At 33.0% G+C, this 12599-nt stretch overlaps 1 protein-coding gene across 1 annotated transcript in view; it reads left to right on the top strand.

Annotated features, from left to right (window-relative positions):
• The window catches only part of LOC123705910, an 85496-nt gene extending 75427 nt beyond the window's left edge, over positions 1–10069 (top strand). Inside the window, exon 9 of the mRNA XM_045655004.1 lies at positions 7612–10069. Coding sequence (XP_045510960.1) covers positions 7612–7696 — 85 coding nt within the window. The 3' untranslated portion in view covers positions 7697–10069. The remainder of the gene's footprint in view (positions 1–7611) is intronic.
• The last annotated feature ends 2530 nt before the right edge of the window (positions 10070–12599 follow it).

The following is a 12599-nucleotide window of genomic DNA, read 5'->3' as shown; positions in this document are numbered from 1 at the left end:
GCATTAAAATTAAGGGGTTTCATCACTTACCATTGAGTAATGACGTAAAGCTAATAACATCTATGACGTCAACGTCAAATTTTACTAATTGTTAGCAAAACAAACCGGTTTACAATGTTGGCAGAATGAAATATAACAAGCATACACAGGGTTACTCTGCTATTTGTATTTGTACTACTATATGAATTTTCAACCGACTTGAAAAAGGTGGAGGTTCTCAATTTGACTATATACTAAAACTAGCTGTTGCCCGCGACTTCGTCCGCGATTAGGTCGTTTTTCGTCATTCGTCGTTTAAAAAAAATACGTGACACTTTATTTTAAAATTTTCTTAATTACCTATTGTCTCTTATAAAATTTAACTACATTAAAATTGAACACTCTGATAAGAAAATCTTAAAATCTGAAGAAAACATGAATGTGGTTTAAATTCTACATTACTTAGTATCAAATAATAATCTAAAATATTAAATGTAGATTAACAGTTTGAGCACACCATTATAGAATATGTACCTAAGTATTAAATTACGTTAGTTTACATAGTAACTTTACTAAAAACACGATGACTATCTTTCGCGCTCGATACCACAAACTAAGCATGTTTGTGGTACGTGGCCCGCGTCACTTGACCCCCCGCGAGTTCCCCTCCGTTGCTATGCGAAAATACATTCGTCGCCCTACTGTAGGAAAAATTGTAATACTGTGGCCTGGGCGTTATAACACGTCCAGGGAGTTCCTGAGTGCCGATATCACCATCTTGAGGAAAAGCTTCTAATGTCGATTTAAAACTGCATACATACGAATTAACCTGTTCTAAAATTGTGAAATGAGTTCAGTTTTAAATTTGAGAAATATTGATTTCTTGTATTCCACTATTCGTTGTAGTCGAATACAAAATATATTTAAACAAACTTAGGTTGGCCTTCAGGCAAAAGGGATCCTATCAAATGGTAAACTTGACCTTGTATCTTAAAAGTAAGCATGAACGGATCTTTTGATAATTATTGAGCACCAAAGGATAATTTGAAACGCACTACTATAAGAGCGAATATTGTCTAATAACAGTTTACATTGCACCACAGAATACATAATAGTAGCTAAACGCTAATTGCACAGTATGTTCCTCTAAAAGTAGTGATTTCAAAGGTTCCGGTGTATCTTCAAACGAAAGCCGACTCGCCTTACTACACTTTAAACTTTAAAGCATTACAAAAAGAACATACTACGTTAATATCGTCTATACAGAAGATGATCTGTAATCAATTGTGAGGTTATAAGCAAACCCACTTTTATATTTGTCAGACCACACCACCGAATTCGTAGATTGTTTACCTCAAGACATTAAGACTATGACGAAATCTGTCTGCAGTAAGACGGGCCTCTCGCTATTCGTACGTTTCCAGAGACCGAATAGTTTCAATTCTTAATCTTTCATTAAACAAACTTATTAATCGTTCTTGTCTCATATAATTGTAATATTCGCGTCCCTACTCTAGTCATTGCTTATGCTCATGTTCATCTTATTATGATGCACCCTATCATTTGTCAAACGGTCTTCATATTGAGTAAGTAAAGTTTTTAATTGTGAAAAAATGTATTATGATTTACACTACATATTAACACTCTTTTATCATTTAACATAAAATATAAGTCTGTGAGTGTGTAAAAATAAATCCAGCTAATTACACATTAAACTTATGTTTATAATTTGGTATACGACATGAAAATATATTAATTGTCAAGCAATAATAATACAGATAAATACTGAACATAAGTATAATAGATATTAAGTAGTATTAGTTAAAATATACTTTGACTACTTTGACTGTAAGTTAAAGTTTATTTTTACTAACAACATGTAAATGAAGAAGAAATAATAATTACCAACGTACTAACCTTTTCTATAATACTTAACACGGCACATTTTTCAAATTATCTTGCTCAACTCTACTAAAAAATTTTAGGGTTTTGTTGGATGGAATATGTAAAAACTATGATATATCTAAACTACGATACAACTTGCATGCGGAAATGCTCATTACAATTGTGAATCTAAAGAATAACTAACAACATACTGTTCAATTTTATTGAGCTGATGAATATCTTTTGCCTGGAAGAAATCACCGTCGCCTAACAAATATAATGTGTTTTCTTATAGAACCGTTACATAATTTATTTTATCTACTTAAATAATTAAAATGATATATTTATAAAATATAAAACATATTATGTAAAATGATTAAAAATAAATAAATGAAGCAACTACGATTCAAAGAAAACATCTTTTTCAGTGTGAAAATGCTCTAAGCAATCCTGGATGATGAACTGTATATCATGTACCTACTCTGATCCCAGTACGGTCGGTACGTCGATAGCCATAACGATAAATATTATAATCAGATAACCGCAAAGTCAAAATAAAAATAAAATTTTGACTTTGCGGTTATCTGATAACTTAAAACATTACTTGTAAAGTTGTGAGTGCAAAATTTACGTTTCATTTGGCAATAACATTTTTTTCGGTACTAAAACGTAGTAGTTTGATATGTGGTTGGCTGCCCCTCCTCTCCTTCCTGAAAAATATCCTCCAAAATTTCCCGAGATACTTCCAATGATTGAACCATTGGACGTTGGACATTAACTTCAGTCAAAAATTGACGAAGCGGATGATTACTAATTTCCACTTAATCCTCGCTGCTACTGTCTTTATCATCAAATCATCAATTTTCAAGTGGTGTAGTAAAAATATCAGCAGAAATCGTCTTCCAAAGGCGATATAATTTTATTAGCATTGAATCTGTAAATAAAAAAATCAAAAGTTAACTGTAAATCTATAAAAAAAGCTACTTACAAATAAAATTTTATCAAAAACTTCTGTTCCCAATGCACCTCAAAATAATAAAAGAATCATTCATTTCATTTCATTTAACAACTTACCAACAAACAACAACAACTTACCTTTTGTGGGAACGCATGATGGTGAAAATTCACAAAACACGAAGATTGCATTTGTTATTTTTTGTTTTATGGCATTCAATTGCTTTATAAATATCACTGCATAGTATAAAAAAAGTCGCTTTCTGTGTCCCTATGTCCCTATGTCCCTTTGTATGCTTAAATCTTTAAAACTTCGCAACAGATTTTGATGCGGTTTTTTTAATAGATAGACTAATTCAAGAGGAAGGTTTTAGTACACAATTTATTAGGTTTTAGACAAAGCGGACGAAGCCGCGGGCGGTAAGCTAGTAAATTTATAAAACACATATTATTATACTCTTTGGAACACAATCATTAGATTAACTGTAGATAATGGTGCACAGACATATTCTGTGTAATGGTGTCTATTTTTACTTAAAATAATAAACATCTACCCTCACTTTAAAAAAAATGTAGTTTATTATTTACACGAAATATATCTTATAGGGAACGGAAGGGTTAAAGAGTTAAATAAATAAATAACATAATTATGTATATTTAAATTATTAATATTTAAATTATTGATTTGATTTTTACGAAATCTCATAGATGGCGCTGTTACAAAATTAACATTATACAACTTACATTCTTTAAGCTATGTTTCTCTTCCCAAGTTACTTAAATGGCATAATTTTTTATAGTGTCAATCTAGATATTGTCAAACAACATTTATATATGCGTCATTTGATTATTAATTTCCAATAGTTAACGTGTAAATTGATTTGATTTTTATAACATTTAATAGATGGCGCTGTTTCTAATTTGTCTTTATACTACTAAATTCATTAAACTGTTTCTCTGCCCAAATTACGTAAATGACATAGTTTTTATTTTGTAAAGCTAGATAATAGCATGGCTTACTCGAAACCAACATTTAAACATGAGTCTTTAGATTGTACGCTGTCGTAATACACGGAATACGTAAGAAAAATAAAGGTTCACAGCTCCTCCCCCGTAGGTGATAGCGTAATAATATGTAGCCTATAGCCTCACCCGTCCTGTTAGTAATATTCATGCAAAATTTGAAGTAAATCTATGCAGTACTTTTCGAGATTAGCTCGGACAAACATACAGACAAACAGACAAACAGACAAACAGACAAACAGACAAACAGACAAACAGACAAAAATTCTAAAAACTATGTTTTTGGCTTCTATATCGATTATAGATCACGGCCCAGGTATTCTTTTAAAAAAATATTCAATGTACAGTTTTGACTTTCCTACGATTTTATTATATGTATAGATATCTCAAGGTACTTTTTGTGTTTTTTTATCTCCGAACTTTCGGCAGGGTGAACCGATTTTTATATCTATTTGAGAGCTGTGTCTTGCTTACTCCATACAAAATTTGTCCAGTTCTGATCCTTTGAGGTGGTTTTGATTTAATGTTAAAAATAATAATTATTATAGCTTATTTCTATTTTCTACATGAAGTGTATTAGATGCTGTATGATATTTGACCGCACGAACTACTGTTTTCTTTCATTTGTGCGTGAGCGTGTTGACTCACACTAGATAAATTGATTTCAGTGCAAGTAATTTATTTATGTCCAGTAACGAACTTCATTAGGATTCTGCGAGATTTTCTTTCTGTGCAAGTTGAGAATGTTAAATGTGTGTAGCTTTTTTTTAATTATACTGAGTCTTGGTCGGTAATTGCATATGTTTATTAAACAAGCTAAAGATGATTTTTAAAATAAGTCGAATATGACGTTTTTGTCTTTTTCGCATAGGGGCTGTTCGAGGTAACCCTTACAGAAGATCGCATGGGTGTTTGTTATAGTTAGTGGAATTATAGTATGTAGTTGCTCTGAATGAGCGAGGGGTCTGGACGAACATAATATACTTTTTATACGTATAGTACTCAATTGACTTTTGTAGCGGAATATTAAGGTAGTATGTATTTTTTGATATAATTAATAAGCGAGAAGTGTTTGACAAACCTTACCAAATATTTTATTAAATACAATAAAAAAGGAGCGTTGAAAGTTACGTTAAGTTACCCTTGGAAGTAGCCTAAATCCTAATTAAATTTGCATTTTCATGTCTTTCGGAAAGAAATAATTCCAAAAAAATTGTTAGGATTTATATTATATGTATTGTGATATAAATCATTTGATTTCATCAAATCATTGTGATATACTTATACAAATTCTTCTGTTTGTATATATCCCAAATATTCCATTGAATCTTTTATGAAGAAACAATTGAAAAAGTAATGAATGTAAAGAAATACTCGTTTTTCGTGGGTTTTCTTTCTATTACTTAAATACCTTATATATGACAAACTACTCTAATCTTTAAGTAGTAGGAGTTAGAGTTCCTTTTTGTGTAATAAAAAGGGCAAATGAAAGCTGATTACCTCAAAGTTCTTACAATTGAATTCAAATTGAGCGTGTTTGAAACGATTACTTTACAAATTTCTTATAACCATCTTAAAAAAATGTACTATCTGAGAGAAAGTATATGCTCTTGAATAACACTCGTCACATAAAATAGGGTAATTGACTTGCGAGAATTTTCATTTTTAGACAATGTCATAGAAAATAACATCTTATTTGGAAGAAAATGAACTCAAATGACTCAATGGCGTATGTGATAATATTTTGTTAGATTTGGGCAATCAGTTTCTCGGTCAAATTATTATTTAATTCAAAATACGTGTAAATTGCCATTTGATTTCTGAAATTTATTTCATAGCCTCATCATCTTTTCTGTTTAAGGAAGGTAGTTTCAATAGGTGCCCAAAAATATACACAAAATGCAGATTTTCATTACGCTTTAACGTTTCATTTGGCATTAACATATCACAGTAAAAACGGAATATTTAATGCGCGAAGTACTCTTTAAGTCTTAAGTACCACACTTCGTCGCAACAAAATTGGGTTGTCGCTCGAAAGTCGTCCAATTATATGTCAAAGAAGCATTTCTATTCACGAAACGTCTTTGTTTAGTCCAGGCTGTTCCTTGGAAATACCAGGAAATAGTTTCTTGTCCGTCTTTGTCGCTTGCACACTAATTTTCTTTGTCTTGTAGCGACTTTATAGCGTTTATATGGTTATATCTCTTTGTACATCAAACTTGATGAATTGCGCAAAACGTAGCATGTTTTTACAAATAAAGAAAAAAATTTTTAGGACGGTGAAATTGAGGTACTGTATTGATGTTTTAATGGATGGGTAACTCGGTTAAATATTCTCTGGTGTTTATAATAATCAAGTGGTTCCAAATTGAGTTTTTTGACCTAAAAGTCGGAATGATGATGACTAGTATTTTTTCTTTGTGAGGATTTATGATCCGAGCTAATCATTATTTTCTTAAGGTTAATAATCTGGCCTATTAAAAGGCACACTTGGCTTCAAAAAGATAAAAGGCCTTAACTTAAAGATTTATGCATATTGTTAATAAATATGGCATTTATCGAATTTTCTATGTCCAGATCTTACCAAGGCGAGCAGAGCGGCTGCGGTGGCAAGAAAATATAGAATATGTATTTATTGCAGCATCTATATTTGTATGTAATTAAATTACGTTTTTGTAGAACTGCGCTAGAGTAAAGATGTTTTGTTCTTTCAAAGATATTATAGTAGCTAGAAAAAAAAAGTACTGGTGCTAAGTTATCGATAGGCTATTTCGGTATATTTTTACCTTTTAACATGGAAAAATATAAGTACCAACTTATTTTTTCTGTATTTTCATTTTATTTTAATTTTAATAAATGGGAAGCTCCCAGCAGTCTAAAGAACAAATGGAATATATTTATCACGTCTCTGTCCACGTTATTTCAAGGTAATAGCGAGGTACATAATTTATCCCGACTTCATCTGGGGTAGTCAGTCTCGGCTTAATTACAACGGTCTTATAGGATTTTTGGGGATTAACTCAAAGAGATTGTCATTTCATTACGTGGAGATATAATTTGCGTGGGAATCTCGTTATTGCGAGTCCCAGAAGATGGTCAGGGTATTAAGAAGAACCAATTTTGAACTATGGCGTGCGGTTTGTACCACGAAAGTTTAGGCAAAATCTTTAAAGTTTTGTACTTGTTAAAATAGATAAATCTAGTAATATTGTACTTGTGTAAATATCTATTATAATATGTATTATTTATGCTGTGTTAAATAACATTATAGTCTAAGATTTGGTCTGAGATAATGTGTTGGCTAGAAATATAGAACTTTTACTTGCTGTAGTTAAAATATAACGCTAGCTAGAGTAATATAGTTTAATTAATGCAATAAAGAAGGACGTAATATTTTAAAGGGAACGAGTGTGGGCACAAAATGGTTAAGTAAACTTAATAGATACTGAATTTTAAGGGAAGGCAATACTATAGTAATAATATTTTCAGCAATATCCATTTTCACAAACATTAAGAAATCATACTAAATCTTGAACTTTCAAGCTTATATTTATGACAGTTGATGAATAAATGGTCGAAACTGGATTTTATCTCGCTAGGCCACAAACATTCTTCTCTTTGAAAATATGGTTTTCAGAACACTCATAGCTCCTTTGCTTTACACCATCCTTAACCAGATCTAGTTTTTTCTGCCCCATACAAGAAATATTATAGAACTCAAGCAAATTAATCAATATGAAAAGGACCTTTCTAACCACACTTTTGTTACAGGAAAACCGATGATTTAGAAGACGAGTTCAACACAATACCACTGAACGTGAACGGCAACGTGCACAGCGCGGGCAACGCGGTCTAGTCCCCTCGCGTATTGGTTACACTCGATAATGCTACGTCCACACGGAGCCAGACAACCAAATCTCGGACCTGATGAACAACTACTGTTGAATCAATTATATGTCCACGCAGAACTGATAAACGTCTAATAACGTCCACATGGAGCTGATGAACAACTAATGGTTCTTCTAAACAGAGTTTATAAACAACGAATGTTACATTCACGCGAAGCCAGTGAAGCACGACATATGCCAAAAGGTAATAATTGACCACTGTTTTCCACACGGAGCTCTAAGTAATTGTGGGTCAATATGAATCTTAATAGGATTTAAGTAGAACATTCACACGATGAGCGCTCCAACTTTTTTAATGTCAATATGATCGTGAACCGGGTGTGTTACTGTTAGAATTGCGTATTCGATACAATGGCCATTCTTCATCACAGATTAATTTTAAGATCTGTCAAATACGGAGGTCTAACAAATTACCTTTTAAGCTCTGTTTGGACGTAGCGTAAAGTATTAAAAAAATCTAGCGGTGGAGCCTAAAGCTATAAGTTTCATTATTTAGCGTGAAATAAGGCTTTTCGAGAACTTCTAAAAATAAAAGTCTTGCTCTAATTAATCTTGTTGGCCTTTGAAAATTGTCCGTTGGGTGGGTGTAGATAAAAACGGGCACTTAATATAAATTTCTTTTATTCTGAAAATATCTACAACTGCGTTGTTGTTTTTGCGGCTACTTCAATAAACGCGTGTCGCCTGTTCAAGAGTTTTGACAATAAATTTCCTGAAACTCCCTGTTTTTGTCTTAATGCAAAATGTTCCATGAAAAATTGTTTGTAAACGCTGAATTTGTAACCGATTAAAAAAACATTATTCTCGTGCTCTGAGGTTTTTGATCTCGATCAAAAATACACCGCTCTGGGTGTATTATGAATTATTGATGTGCCTGAAAACGTGGAAATGCCTACTCGTGAATTGTATTACATTCGAGTGTAACCTTTATCCGAAGTCGGGTAGGCTGTGGACGATCGATCGCGTGGTCGCTCGTGCACAGCCGGCCTTAACTTAGTTACATTATTTATTTATTAGATACCTCATAGTAGATCATCGTCCAATGTTTGATGGGAATCACATTTTGATCTATTTATTTATTTAAAGCCACAAATATGTTTGGCATTCAACAAAGTTGGATCAAAGCGAGGTACGGGAACATCGAAACTGGTTTTAATATTTACCTGAAATCGTTTTGAAACTTCCATACGAATAATTTAGCTGTATGTTTGTAATTTTTTGACAGTTACCATTATTTAGTCAGTATTACAGTCAAAATGTGATTCACATGAAACGAATCCCTTTAGCATTTAAGTAAGGACTGATATTATTAATACTCAGCTACAAATTGTCTACAGAACGAACCCTTATTGGCTTTCGGTCATAATGCTGTGTACACACGAAATCAACGAAGGTCAGTGTACACTAGGATAGGTATGATAGGCGTGTTGCACACGAAATATCTAGAAATATGGCTTGCCCATAGCTGAAGAAGTTATCACTTACTTAGAAAAGAAAGAAAATACTCTGATGAAGGCGTAGGGCGTAATATTTATGGAGGCGTCTACGATACTTTGTTTACGATCAAGTGGCATTGAAACTTGTAGACTTGTATCTTTTAAGTTTATTGAGTATAGATACATACATTTATATCTGGTGATGTTATGGAGAATTTAGAATTATGGGGGAGATGTGAGAAAGCATTCATATATATTTAGTGCGGGAATAGTTCCCATTACTGAGCTTATTTCCCTGTAAAATAATTTTCTTTACTGGAAAGTAAGCTTACTTTCCTGTCTATTTAGACAGAAATCCATACGACGAATGAGGCTTTATTGTTTATTGTGATATTGTTATCAACTAGATTTCGCGCGCAGTTTTGCTTGCGTGAGACTTCGTTAAAATGGCTCTATGACATGCTAGCCATAACCTATCTATAAAGCAATTTTATCATTTTTTTACAATTTGTCTTGAGGAAACAAACACAAAATACATATTAATACAAACTTCCAAATTTTATTTCATTTATAGTATCTATATCCAAGTTTTTAAAGCCGAAATAAGTGAAGCACGCCTCAGGCAAAAAATCCAGGAAGAGGCGAGTACCTTTGTTATTTTTGCGTATACAAGCCAAAGGGGTTCGTTTTGCGATAGATTTGAAGCCTCAAAGCATGATTCACTCTACACCGTGCCGGGGACGAACCGGGAAGCAAATGAAAAAATATCCATACACATTTCAATGCCGTGCCCCGTCCGTGTACGGTTAAGCTGCATGAATCACTTCATACACAAAGTTTTTTAAGCTATTGCATAGCTTCTATCGCGCGCCTTGAGCGCGGGGACCGAATCCAGAAATTCCGTAACGAAAAACCTCACGCTCCCCTCTCCGACGGGCGCGGAGGTGTGGCTTAAAGGCATAGCATGCAATAGCTTTACCGCGGCAGTCCCCGAGTGCCACACGTCTTTTTTTATTGTATGATAGGATAGGGAAGCGCTTGACTACGATCTCGCCGGATGGTAAGCTGAGATGTGGCCTAAGATGGTGCGCGCTTCTCTAGAACGTACCTGTTCACTCTTTTCTTGAAGACCTCCATATTGTACTCGTCGGGCAACATAGTATTTAGTAAAAATTATGTTTGATAGAGCCCCGGACAGGGCACGGCCCTATCGCGACACGGTGTAGCGTAACTCATGCTCAAAGCTGTTTCTTTGGTTCGCACACTGCCTTTAATTTTCACCGTCAATTATGTATGGCTTCATAGTGATTCATGTTGTACCTTGTCTCTCCAAATTGTTGATGTATTTATATTCGGCGGAGTATGTAAGTATCTGTAATTAATAAAGCACTATCTTTAATTTATTTGTTTTATTTGATTATCCTCAATTTTCTTCTGAATTCCTGAAATGACTAAAATTAATACATTCCCTCTTCTCTCAATAAAAGTTACGTACAATATTATAAAGAATGAAAATGTAAATGCTGTTCGTAAAATTTTTGTCTGCTTTATAAAAAATTCCGAATGAGTTTTAACCACATTTACATTGCATTGTAACCGAGAATTTATAGATTCTTTAAGGAATAAAAAACTTTAACAAGCTGTCTATGAAATAAATAAAGATACTTATATTTATAGAATACTAGATTTCCGCCCGCGGCTTTACCCGCGTTTTTAAAAGAAAACCCGCATAGTTCCCGTTCCCGTGGGATTTCTGGGATAAAACCTGTTTATGCGTGTGTAAAATGTGTTAAACCAAGTTACCCTCTATATGTGTGCTAAATTTCATTGTAATCGGTTAAGTAGTATTTGCGTGAAAGAGTAACAAACACACACACACACATCCACAAACTTTCGCATTTATAATATGTATGTATAGAATAAATACTCATAGAAAATTGGTCAAGGAACAGTATTAGAAAAGCTACTTACAGAATAATTTAAAATAGAACATAATCACAGATATATTTAACTTTACCATCCTCACCATTTTCATTCATTCATTTTATAGCATAAATAAACAATTCATGAAATACTTCTAAATTAAACGGTGATATTCGAGGTACATTTTGTTGCTAAGCGTCCACTGTCTGCGGACAGAAATATTCAAATACCTACTATGCAGAGAGAACTATTTTCATTTTACGAACAATTATACTATGGAAAGAATGAGGAACTGCTGTTAATTGGATTCACATACTGGATAGCATTTAGGAGTCTTAAATAACGAGAGAGTGCGTTCATATTTCCACTTATATTTAATTTTGTACCTAACTAGTGTGTTCTGCGCAATATTAAGATTAAAACATCTTTTCTTTTATTAGATAGGCTATATATATCCTTTATTAGATAGATTCTGATGACACAATCCAATTTAAACAAAACCTTTTGAACATTGAATGTGGCATCACGGCCTGACAAATTAAAATATTCAAACCCTTTTGAAAACATGTAGGATTTAATTAAATAAATCGTCGATTCCATCTTTAAAGGTTAAACCACATTTACGATAGAATAATCCAACTATATTTCTACCCGTAAAGTCAAATTCTAAAACGTCGCAGGATTTAATTTCGTGAAATCGAATCAAGTAACACGTTTTAGCAGCTAGGTTTAAGAACTTCAATATTTGCTCAAAGACGAAAGACGGAATAAAGCGCCAAACATCGATAATCCATTTAAAATTGGATTTTGCCCTTCCGTTAGCACGTAGCTATCCTTTCTTCATATTGATTTCAATTAAAACTTAAGCTCTTTGTTTCAAGATACCTACTCAAAGAACTCTGTCTGTTATTTGTTTTTGTGTAAAAGATTAAGCGAAAAAGTTGTGGCGTTTTTTCATTTTAATGTTAGCTTGTGAGCATTCAAATCGTTGGTTTAGGCATCTTAACTTTGAAAAATCAAAATGATTAGGTGTAAACGTTGGTTTTGATTATTTGGCAGTATAATTTTATTTTAAAGTTGCAGTCGGCCCTGATTTTAGTTATGATTACTTAGCGCTTTCAAACAAACAAACTCTTCAGCTTTATAATATAAGTATAGATTCATGTATCAGTTGGTATATGTTTTAGTACCTATCCTAGGTACTGTAAAAAGGGTTTGTTTAGTCTAGTATAAAATAAAATAAAAAAGAAATACAGCCAAACTTTAAAAGAGATCGTCCTCACGTAAAACAATAGCACAGAGTCCCACTGGACTTGCCGAGACGTATAGAGACGTGTCAATTTCAAAGCCACTACAATTTCAGTGAAATTTTATTCGAAATAAGGTTTAAGTATTACGTATCCCTTTGTGACAAAGGTGCCAATCTACATGCATAATACTACCAGTGATACTACTTTTTTAAGAGTTTAAAATGATTAGGTATGTCGCTCAG

The sequence above is a fragment of the Colias croceus genome, chromosome 3 (genome assembly GCF_905220415.1).
Source record: "Colias croceus chromosome 3, ilColCroc2.1".
Taxonomy (NCBI): Eukaryota; Metazoa; Arthropoda; class Insecta; order Lepidoptera; family Pieridae; genus Colias; species Colias croceus.
The sequence above is the reverse complement of the archived record's forward strand: the minus strand, read 5'-3'. Positions and strand labels throughout refer to the sequence as shown.